The sequence below is a fragment of the Egretta garzetta genome, unplaced genomic scaffold (genome assembly GCF_000687185.1).
Source record: "Egretta garzetta isolate BGI_Z169 unplaced genomic scaffold, ASM68718v1 scaffold311, whole genome shotgun sequence".
Taxonomy (NCBI): domain Eukaryota; kingdom Metazoa; phylum Chordata; class Aves; order Pelecaniformes; family Ardeidae; genus Egretta; species Egretta garzetta.
In genome coordinates this window covers 378343-390828 of record NW_009258678.1, presented here as the reverse complement: position 1 = coordinate 390828, position 12486 = coordinate 378343, and the positions used below count along the sequence as shown (strand labels likewise).

Below are 12486 nucleotides of genomic sequence, written 5' to 3'. Positions count from 1 at the left end.
CGCTCTCTTTTTCATTGGCAAATATGGTCTACAGCTTTTAAACACATGTTTATGGCAAGGGAAAACCATAGCATAGCTTATACCATAGTGTATAGCTATAATAATATATGAAATATACCTAAGAAAAATGCTTGTTTGGGACTAATCTTATGTGAAAAGCAACTACACATACTGATTCCACAAAGAATCACCTCGCTGACTTACACAACTGATTTTGAGGAAATCTCTTTAGGTAGTGAGGAAATCTCTTTAGGTAGTAAATATTAGTAATCAAGATGGAAATGTGAAAGTCCTTGTGCCGAACCTGTTTGTTCACGTCCTTGTTGTGGAGAAACATTTGATAGAATAAGAAATGTTGGTAACATTCAGTCACACACTGGCTTGTTCCAGCTGCTGGCAGTCAGTAATAGCAAGATACTGCTGTTTGTATCACAATTATTAGATATATTTAGCCACAGTAACAGGTTTACCCTTGCATTTCTGCTTCATACTTAACATTTTAATTACTAAACAAAACTAGACTTCACGTAATAGAAAACAAACAAGCAAACAAGCCAGAAAGTCTTGAGTTAGTGATAGAACAGGATTAAGCATGGATTTGGGAAATACCAGCTTATTTCAGCTGGATCCATTTTATAGTGTAGTCATTGTTCTAATTGCAAAATTTTAAATTGTGGTCTAGATGATTTCTTAGGTGCATTGCAAGTTTTATCAGAAGAAAGAGAGTAAATGCATTTTCGGTGAATCTGGAAACTGAGGTAAAGATGTTTAGGACTGGTAGGCGCCTCACCTGCCTGCATGTTCTCTGTTGCCCTGATGCAGTGGCTGACTCACGAAGTAGCACTATGATGATGCACCAAATGGTTTAGAAGATTAGTCGCTGCTCCTTTGGCTTGCCTAAGAGCTCTTTCTGCATGGATGCTTCAAAGATTATTTGTTGTAATTCCTGGGTCCTTAGGCTTATCTGTAACACAAAATGCACATGGATATTCTCCCTGCACAGCCTCACCCCAGCTGCCAATCATCAAGTACTGCACTCATTCTTCTTTTCTTCTTGGTTTTCCTCACCAGAACAACGTTACATTGCTTCCTTTCAGTTCCTAGCATAGTTAAAACTTTAATTTACAGACTGAAATTGGTCAATAAATTAAAAAAACCCAAAACACAGCGCAAAGCTTAAGAATGCTCGGAAAGGCTAATTCTATCACTGATTCAGACTGAATCTGAAGATCCATCCTAGGGTGAAGAACTGGCAGAGATATATATTCCTCCAGAAACCACATGTATTTCCCAGCTCTGGGAAGGTTGTGAGAAACTTACAGGCATGCAAGATAGCCAGGAAAGATAAAACTGCCCTTGTTAAAATGCTTTACATGGCCATATAATACATAGCATGAGGGAGTATAACTATGTTAAGTATTCAGGAATATGTAATCCCATTTGTTTGTGCTTACTTTCATTTGACTTATTCAGTAGAGGCTCTTCAAGTTCATGACCAAATATAAGATCAGAGCCAAATAAACGGTTAATGTTTTCATTCAGATTCCCAGGTGTTATTCTGAGAGGATTATGTCTTGTAAAGTTTGCTGGCAGTGCAGGAAATCCAGAGTCCTCTGGAAAATTTGCAACTGGAAAACACAAAATAAGGAAAGGAAAAACAAAAATGAAGATTACATATCTTGGTCTTTATGATATAAATGCCTTCTTGGTTTTGCAGTAATAGAAACAGGAATGATCAACTTTTTATGAGTAAAGAACTGAGGGATCAGTTCTTCAAATTACTGCTGTGAGCTTAAGATTTGACTCCTGCACTTTCTGGATCAGCTGTCAAACACAGAAGCTATGCAAGTTGTGTACATTAGAAAGCAGGAGTAGCTACAAAACCCAAATGCTTGAAACAAAATTGTAACTGCTTCAAGAACAAAGCTACTGCAATGCACTGAAGCTGTTTTTTACTGGGAAAGATAGAAAACAATGTTTTTAAGTATAAACCCATTACAGGGGATGGCTAGCACAGGGCTGACAAAAATTCAGCTTTGGAAGGATTTGGAAGAATATTTTAAAATACTTAGTAGTTCATAAGTCTCACTTTGTGACCACCACTTCTTGTAGCAACTGATTTAAGGCCATGTGCCAGTCTGTGCTGATTTGTTAATTTTGTTAAAACTGGGTATAGTGCGATGACAACAGTGATTGCCTCCTGTAAATCATCTCTAATTCAGCAGTGACAACATTAAAAGAGATTTAATCAGTGGCATGAAAAAAGAAAATATTATTATGTACAGAGTGTTCTGGTGCCTACTGACTAAATAAAGCGCTAGCCTACTTTCTGCTGGGAAAATCTCTTTTGAAGCTCAAGATCAAAAGCACTTTTTAAGCTTAAACACCACCATACGGTTTCAATTCTTGCTTTCTAACAAGCACTTTAAAAAGCACAACTAAAATGCAACTGACAAACTTGAAAAATCTTTTGTGTTGTTCCACTTGAATGATCTAATGAGAAAATGGCTCAGTTCTGTTGTAGCTAACGAGGTATAACATCTTCACTGAACCTGAATATAAAACAGAGATTTCTCTAAAGATACAGTCTTAACATGCTTCTATTGCTTTACTCATTCTGCCATGTTTTTATTTAAGTGATGTCCAATGAGTAAAAGCACAGGTCAGTTTTGAAATAAAACATTTACACATGAAATCGCTCAATCCAAAAGTGCTTTGAACTCTGTATACAAGCATTGTGGCTTCAAGTGGGAAAATGTGTTTCACCAACTTACTAAGGTCCTGAGTCTGCAAACAGAGATATTAACGTAGCCAGGCAGGGATCTGTGACAACACATTTTTGACAGATGAAGTTCTGAGACAGAACCCAAGTGTACGTGGATTTTAACCTGTTTGGTTTCGGCAGTGACCTTTCAATGCGAAGACTGAGATTTGGCAAAACAGTGAAGATACCATTAGTATCAGTATCAAATAATAGCGTTTATTCTGGTAGTGCCTAGAAGCTAATATCCTGCTAAAGGGCTTTATTTATACAATAAAATATTTATGCCAAGAAATGTATAGGATACAGTACGGTCATAACTCATAGGTGTGGGAAGCATAAGATAACAGCAAAGTGGTTAGATACAGTGCACAAGTAGTTATTTGCAGATCAGCAACAGCTTAGATGTGGTTGAGCATGGTGACCGCATCATGACAGTAAAAAATTCAAGGAGACCATTGGCGTAGAATAACCTCGTGGTGTAGGTGTCTACTGGTAGCACTTCTTATCTATAAAGCAAAGAGGTTGAGGAAAAGCTGGGCAGGGCGATGAGGATGGAAGGATAAAACCGATTGTACTGATGCTTCTCATCATCCTTAGTACTTCTCTTTTAGATGTGTAAAAGAACTGTTTGTGTGCTTCATCAAGATGAAACTGAGAGATGAAGGGAGAACTGGCTTGCACAACACAAAGTGGGAACAGACTCTAGATCTCCTCATTACTCTATTGATCCTTCTGGGGAAATCGATGGTTAAAATGCATACTGCAGTCTTTTCAGCTGGAAAGAAAGAATTCCGTTCATCAAACAAATCTCCAGAGAAGTTTCATGCTGTGATACAGAAAACACAGGTCTGCTGTGGGACAACAAACTCTTTCAGTGAGCGGGGTCTTAGTGATAAACAGAACCACAGAGACAATGAACCTTCTGTTCGTAGGAGACGTGCTGGGCTAGCCTCCTCTCTGGTTCCTTGTGGTTATTATTGTTATTCCTGTATTTGGGATACCTAACAGTGAATCCTACTAAAAATCTCTGTTCCAGTGAATTTATACTGTAAAATGAGATGAGGCACGCCCAATGAATGCAGACAGACTGACAGATGGGTGAGCACAAGAAAATAATGAGCAATGAAATTGGTCAGTGCGACAGACAATGGTCACAGCAGATGCCCAACTGTTGTGAAGCTTTCTTTTGGTTTCATAGTCAGTGAGAATTTCAGGGCAAGCTCTGGAGAAAAACAACAAAGGAGGCCCTGGACATGAGCAGCAAAGGTAGAAATATGGCAGTGAAAAAGGGGTGCTGATGACCAGCAACAGTGGTCAGCTCATGGTATGCAATTGCATCTCAAGGCATTAGGAGATGACCTCACACTCAACAAGAAGCATGAGGATAGACAAGACTGAACCACAGTGATAGAGACAAGTACTTTGGTGAGGAGGAACAGTGAAAGCTAACACAAAGCAACAGGTTTATGGAAAAAGCAATACATGAAGAATATTATCCGTCTTAAAGTATTTCCAATGGAGACATATGGGACAAGATAGTTTCTTTCAAGAGAAGACAGTATGATGGCAATGTTCCAGGGCTGGTAGTCAGCTCTCATCCTCTCTTCTGCATTTACTGGTGAGTCAAAACAAAAGCAATGAACAGTAGTTCTTCTTGAGAGAACCTTGTGCAAAGAAAATACGAATTAACCCAGAAATGGGGTCCTTGTCCAAGAATTCAATCTGATAGTACCTCAGCTACACCAGTAAATGTCTGAACCAAACCTTACACCAATGCTACTCTCCCAGAAACAGAATCCAAACTGTACATAAATGACTATATACCTTTAAGCAAGGTTTTTCAACTTTAAGTGTCCATGAGTAACTGACCCTTTGTACTGACAAAGTGGCATGCTGTGGGCAAATTTATACCTTCCTCATCAAGTTAGACTGGACCACGGCAGCTTCTCATGGCCCTCAGCACATATGAGGATTCAAATGCACTGTGTGCCCTGCAGAGATGTGACTACAAAACAGCCTTGCAGAAGGCCAAGTGCTGAGCTGCAGGCTGCACTGCAGACAGAAAAGGCTAGCAATATTTTTCTATTTTAATATACAATGTTATTGACAATGACAGGCGATAAGTTATCTGAAGTGCGGACCATAGTGGCAGGTACAAACTGATGCTTCCTAATGCACTGTGAGATGTACTTCTTAATGCGACATTGTATAGGAGACAGCTGAGCCCACCACCTTGATCCCCTTCAGGAGAAAGTCTAGGCCTGCAATTCTACAGAAGGAAACCCTGAAACAGCAGTTTCCCAAGAGGAATCTGTTTGGCTTTTTCCCTTGCAAAGAACATGACTGTTCTTGCCATTACTAACATTCAGTTTGCTTGACGTTCTCCTGCCATTTCATCACCCACTTCAGAAGCCAGTTCATTTCCAAATCTGTATCACCATTTGCAAGTTGGTTTAAAAAACATCATGGCAGCAAAAATATTCTTTTGAGTCAACCACTGAAAACAGAGTGCATGACTGCACCATATGTACTGCTGCTCCAGCATGCCCCTGCCGTCTCACTTCCCTGTTTCTAGCTGTTGCTTTAGACCAGACACTGCAGATTTATGGAAAAGGAAGTTAAGGGGTATTTAGATCTTGGGCTCTCCACCTAATCTTCAAGGACCTATTTATAAAAACATGCCATATGAACTATATTTTCAACTGAAATTTAGAAAGCCACATTTTTTTTCTCAAAAATAGCAATATAAAATATATTTTTGTTTCCATTTATATTTGATGCTACTTTAAAGCTCAGCAGTGCTAAGATACTTAAATACATGAAGCTGAGATCCTACAAACTTTATTCAAACACTTGGCCCCACCAAGTTCCACTTGTCCTTTTAGGGTTACCGGGCAAGCCTTTTCTTCTGTGTGAAAGCGTTAGCTGTCTTCTGTCCCACAGCGATGTAGTCATAAAATCAGGAAGGCTGGAGTCTTCTTTGCTGTGTTCTTATAGTTTGTTCCCAGGGATAAAAAAGGCAAACCAACAGTAGTACCTTGAAAAACAGAAGCATGTCTGGAAAATAAGAAACCTGAAATTTCCCTTTGGGACTTTACGAGTGATGTGCAAAAAACCAAAAAAGATTGCTATTGAGCCATTTTAAAAATAAAAGCAAGTATTTCAGAAATCCTTTAACATTCTTTGACCTTTCTTCACAGACCTGACCTGCTTTGGAATATTGAAAGGACAGCCCATCACTGTAACATACTCATGCAAACACATACATTTTACATTTATCTTGCAGCACTGTGAAGAACAGTAGGCTGAAGAACGAGTGCCTTCTGATCGCAGTATGGCACTGAGACAGGCACAGCGAGGCAAGGTGATCATCATGTGTGCTATGAAGCTTTTAGCCTTAAAACAATAATAGCAGATACTTAGGAATGACCTGGTTAGGGATAATTTCTTAATAGTTTTAATGATTATGAAGAGTAAATACTCAGTGTATAAAGTGAAATACACATCTAATTTATTTAACAATGCAAGCGAATATACTCACTGGATTTCCGTGTTTTGAGAGCACCTTAAGACTGGGAATAACTTGAAGTTTTTCTGGTTCAGATGATTCCTGTCCAAAAGTTAGAAAATACACCATATGTCAGGATTTCTCAAAAATCTTGCAATTGGTTTATATATTTTGGGGAAAATACTGGTAATTTTACTAAGGCAAATCCATAGAAGAAAATGGGAATTTTGTCTGAAAACAGTCCACCACATTTAGCCCACTGAATGTACAGCATTAACAAAAATATACTGTACTTGAATTCTGTTGAAGTCCAGAAAGAATTTCTGTAATTTTACCACAGCTTGTAAACTGTTCAGTACTTGTATTTGGTTTTCCTCCAGGTGAAGAGTGAAAAGACCATTCTGACTAGCAAGGAAACCTTGTGAAATCATTTTAATGCGGTTATGGTCCAATAGCAACTCCTGCAGAAACTGGAGACCTTCAAGTCCTTCAGTTTGGCTGATGTAGTTCCCTGATATAGCAAGAGTAAATGCATGGAATCATCTTCAATGGATTGGGATTCCTTTGCAGCAAAACATTATCTTAAGCAAAAGCAGCTCATGAACTTTCTCAATTACTTTTATGTTGTTTTGGACCACTTCAGTGACACTGGAGTGTGTTGGATTTCATCTATCTATCTGCCATCTCTATTTAAAGCAAAATACCTTCCTAAATAAAATCTGGGCATCTTGAGGAACAAGACTTGGGTCAGTCATTGTTGTCGGTATTGCTTATAGTGAGGAGGACATTTCCTCAGTGTGGAACTTGCTGCTGGCCATGAGCTGACAAATATATCTTCCACATGCTGGTTACCCTGCTCTGCCCTTGTCTTGTAAAAGACAAGTGAGGAACAGTGGGGAAGAATTTCACTGTTCAATATCTAAGGATCTTGGAGCCAGGGTATGAATTAAAGCTAGGATATCATTCTTATTGTGGTCAAGACCAGAGAAGACTGTCCCCCACAAATTCAAGGCACAGAGTGAAAACCAGACATAAGGGAAGTAATGGAACATGCTTGAATGAATGCACAGAAAAGCTGCTACCACCTACTCTGCAAAAACAGAATTTTCAAGTTTTTTAACCTGCCAAACTGTAGCTGGGCCATGTTAGTAATTCCATTATAGCCCAGATGAAAATCTTCCAAGCTCTGCATTATCAGGGGTAGGTTTTCTACAAATTCTGCATCCTTAAACCAATAAAGCAAACAAGAGTATGATGCCACAATTTTCCTTGAACAAAAGACTTCAGCATTTCCCACCCCAAAAAAAATAATTTATGAAGGGTATATATGGATGACTGCAATTTCACTCACTGGAACAGGTTTCATAGGAATTACACCTGCATAAGTTATTAAAATCTGATGAAAACCAAAACAAATCCACTGCTTCAAGGTGGAAATACTCCATATATAAACTTCTATTGTGTGGAAGCTAGGTCAAGTTTTCTGGATCCAGACCATGTAAATCAAACAAATAAAACAACCCCTCCTCTGCTCACAGAAGTCTGAGGACATGAAAAGAAAAGAGCTGTAAACCACTGCTAGATTTAGCAAAATACTTGTGACAACCTTTGGGTGTATTCTCACAACAGCTGAATGACAATATGACAAAATAAAATAACATGCACCGTTCTACTAATTTGTTTGTAAAAGCTTAATTTCTGTTATGTCTGACCTGTAATTAGGTAGCATGAACTAATAGATTAAGAAAGAGAAGGGAAAAAGGGGTTCTAATTTTAGCTTTACTTCTTCCTTATGACCCTGCTAATGAAAAAATGTGCTTAGCAACCTCAATTTTTGTAAAACCACTAAATATTGGTGATTTCTGAGCAGCTAGTGACTTGATTATATTCACACATCACAAACAAAACAATATCCAAACTGCATGTGAATATGTAATACTAATTTGTGTTAAGATGTGTAAATATGTAATATATATATTATCCTTTACACAGGCTTATCTCACAAGGCTACAAAAATTAATAACTAATGCAACTTCTGAAGAAAGTGTCAAGAGGATTAAGGAGGTTTAAGAACATTTTTGTTCCTAGAATATCTCACAATTGAGAAGGAAGACAACAGTCATTAAAAAGACAACATCCACTTTGTGGGAAATTAAAAGCAGCTATAACATGGAAAAACAAAGAAATTGACAGTAAGAAGTAAAAATGTGCAAAAAATTGATGAAAAGAGCAAATGCACATAAGGGGACATCAATGGCTTGTAGCATTAAGAACAGTAAGAAAGAGTTTGAAAGTATATAAATAAAAAAGTAATGCTGACAATGGTATTGGATCATTACTAACTGAAGATGGTAGAAGTATCAATAAACCTGAAATGAAGTATAGTTGTTCACTAACTACTTTTGTGCTGCATTTGTCTGGGGGAAAAAAGCTCAATGTTATTTGTATCACACCACAATAATGAAATAATTTCCATTTCAGCACTGACATAAAGATTGTTAAGTAGTAGCTACTGAGCTAGAGTCTGCCATGTTTAAATCAGTGACCCTGAGCAGGACACATCTGAAAAAGCTGGCTGAGAAACATCATGGAATGTTTATGTTGACTTGCACCAAGTTTGGAAACATAGCCATGTTTCAGTTGCCTGCAAGAAAGCTAAAATTTGTCAATATTTAAAAAGGGAAAGGGGAGGAAACTAGAAGGCATTAGTGTAAAAAAATCCCTCCCATCAACAAGAGGGGCGTTCCTACAGTTACTGAACAATTATTTCAAGTTCTTTTTGAGCCCCCAGTCTGTATAAAGAATATTCATCTCCCATGAGGAGGCAGGTAAGCAAAATGAGCACAGAAATTTGTAGCACTGTGATGGAAGCCCAAATAGCCCATATCCATGTGTGCTTCTGCCAATATCCCTTTCCCCCAGAAAATCTGAAAACAAATTTATGTTTTTCCCACACTCCAGATGCTGAGCACATGCGAAAAATGAAGACAAGAAGAGCTGGGTGAAGTCTTGAGAAGTATGCACACAACAACTAGGTTTTGCAGGATTCACTAATGCTCTGTCACTGTTACTTCTATAAAACTTGACCAATGTATAGAGGGAACTCTGCATGGTGACTCTGCAAGGCTTGTCTGATATGATGAAACTGAATTTGACTATGAATGTTGCCTTATCCATGCAGAAATAAGTAAATGAATCCTGACAGGTCCTGGAATTTTCAGTCCTGAAAGACTTCACAGATGAGAAATGCAAACTGAAAGGTAATTTGAAAATGCTCTTTAGGACACAGGCTGATCTAACATTGATGGGAAAGGGAAGGAGTATGACCATCTCCTTCAGAGGATGACGAAAAGTGTATCACTTATGAAATGAGCAAAGGAAAGGAGGATTAATGGCAGGATGAATGACTGCTTAGACTACAAGCAACATTGCAGAAGAACTTTGGATGAATATACAAAAGCCTTCTTTATGCTCTTAAAAAGTACTGTAATCTGAACTGGCTTAACTCATTGATTCTAACAAGGTGTTGTGACTGCCATGCTATACAGTGTAAGGCAGCTGAATTTTCACACACCAGGCTTGAGGAACTGAAATACTATCTCAATATATTCCTCACTACCTGAATATATTCCTAAAATTTTGTAGTGTAATACTGTATGAATTTAAGTAAAGAATGAAAACAGAATATCAATGATCAGTCTGATCAGAGACACATGCCCACACTCTCCCAGATCAAACCAGCAGCCATACGTTAGCAAAACTGCCAATTTCATTTTTCTGATTCAGAAATTTGATTGGTCAGTTTAAAGTACTTTAAAAAGTTTGGTGCATTTCATTGATTTTGGATCAGGTTACTGCAACTACACCATAAAATTGAAACAGTGGTTGCAATCAGCTTTGTGCTGATTGATTGCTGTTGTTACAAGACCCACAAACAACAGGGTATTAAAGGAGATTAAAGACCGTATTTTCAGTCAAAGGAAATTAGTTTATCATTAGTATTATTATGAAAAATAGAAAAGACTCTGTCCTAATGCCCATCTTGGCATTAGGAATGAAGATTAAACCACTGAAAGACAGATTATTGTTCTGTAAATTTACGATGCAGACATTTCTAAACTGGTCTGCTAGCACCAGCTCTACAGCTCTGAATTAAGTAAAAAAAGACTAACCTGGATTTAGAATACAACTAACATAGGAAAATAAGTTAGAAATGAGATATATAGCATAGGCAGATCCATGACATGCTGGATTTGGGGTAAGAACTACAACATGCTCCTATGAAAGAAGCACCATAATGAAAATCTCGCAAGAAATTCACAATTCTGTTTCCAGGAGTAAACAACTGGTTTGATTCTGACACTAAAGGCAAGGGCTTTTACCAGTCTGCTCTGTTTGCTTCTAGATCACATTACTGAAATTCCAGTTCCATACCTCTGAGGCTGTTTCCATTGCTTTCCAGCAGCACTGGAGCTGCAATTGCTCAGATGGAGGATTCCATTCTCCGCCTACCCCGAGGCCTGCTAAAGCACCACACCGATTGTAATTGTGTCCCTCAGCTGTGTCAAAGCCAGCTTGCAAAGTACTTGTTACTACTTAATGGTTGAAGCAGGATACTCAACTGGTCAGAGAGACATTACTCAAGTAATTTTCAGGAATTGATAACTGTGCTGTTGATACAACTCTTCAAGCAATCCAAGGCTTGCTACTGTAATACCTTAAAAGGCACATAATCAGTGCCACCTAAGTATTGACACTGATATTCCTGGCATGGTGATGCTGTTGCTGAAGGCCTTCTAGGCTATTTAAGATTAAAGGCTGAAGATTGAGGACCGTGCCATGAAAATTGTCTTTCCATGTTGCATCAGGTAGGGACTTTCACTGACAGATGCAGGATTCTGGGAAAAAAAAAAAAAAAAGAAATATGTCTCTAAGAAGACAAATACATACATACAACCCATAGAAATACTTTCCTAAAGATTAATATCAGGGATGATGTCTGCAAACATGGGCGACTGTTGCTGTGTACAATACTGTGGCTGCAGAACAGTGACTGTCCCGCTGGGTGCACACACTAATGTTCAGTTAAAGATGCATTTAATGCAACCAGTCACAGGTCGTTCTTGCTCTAAAGTCCTGTAGATCTACAGTGGACAAGGCAGCTTTTTCAGAAATCAGAAGATTGCAGAAGCAGCACTGCACATACGTACGTGTCTGTTCTCACTTTGGCCGAATTAGATCTGAAAGGAATCAGATCAGATGGGTTTTGATCAAACTAAATCTCTTGTCTAGATATATTTGGTCTGGAGCCAGTACCCTATCTCTCCTAGGCATTTTCTGTGAAACTGTGTGCAGGCAGCACCACTCCCTAAATGAAAAATTGAAGTGTTTAGAGAAAGAATATTTCTTCAATGAAACTGTGGAAAATAACCCATTGTGATGAAAAATTACACTTATATTATGGATCAGGCAAGGGACTTTGGCCTACTATGTAGGAATGCTAGGGAATTATCAGGCATATTTGCTAAATGCAGATTCTAGCTTTAGATTTTCGTGACCACCTGAGGAACCTGAACGCACATAAGTCCATGGGACCTGATGAGATGCATCCCAGAGTCCTGAGGGAATTGGCCGATGTAGTCGCCAAGCCTCTTTCCATGATATTTGAAAAGTCATGGCAGTCAGGTGAAGTCCCTGGTGACTAGAAAAAGGGAAATATTGTGCCCATTTTCAAGAAGGGTAGAAAGGAAGACCCCGGGAACTACTGACCTGTCAGCCTCACCTCTGTGCCTGGGAAGATCATGGAACAGATCCTCCTAGAAGTTATGCTAAAGCACATGGAGGCCAGGGAGATAATTTGAGATAGCCAGCATGGCTTCACCAAGGGCAAGCCCTGCCTGACAAACCTAGTGACTTTCTATGATGGTGTGACAGCAACAGTGGACAAAGGAAAACCAATGGACATCATCTATCTAGACTTCTGCAAAGCCTTTGACACGGTCCCCCACAACATCCTTCTCTCTAAATTGGAGAGCTATGGATTTGATGGGTGGACTGTTCGGTGGATAAGGAACTGGCTGGATGGTCGCATCCAGAGGGTAGTGGTCAATGGCTCGAAGTCCAGATGGAGACTGGTGATGAGTCGTGTCCCTCAGGGATCCGTACTGGGACCGGTGCTGTTTAATGTTTTCATCAATGACTTAGACAGTGAGAT

The 12486-nt window shown here is 38.9% G+C and overlaps 1 protein-coding gene across 1 annotated transcript in view; it reads right to left on the bottom strand.

Moving 5' to 3' along the window:
• Positions 1 to 830: 830 nt before the first annotated feature.
• LRRC9 (leucine rich repeat containing 9) overlaps positions 831 to 12486 on the bottom strand; it is a 38459-nt gene continuing 26803 nt past the window's right edge. Inside the window, 7 exon segments of the mRNA XM_035888665.1 lie at positions 831 to 964; positions 1455 to 1628; positions 6031 to 6160; positions 6306 to 6374; positions 6566 to 6783; positions 7362 to 7490; positions 10310 to 10419. Of these exon segments, the coding sequence (XP_035744558.1) occupies positions 831 to 964; positions 1455 to 1628; positions 6031 to 6160; positions 6306 to 6374; positions 6566 to 6783; positions 7362 to 7490; positions 10310 to 10419 (964 nt within the window).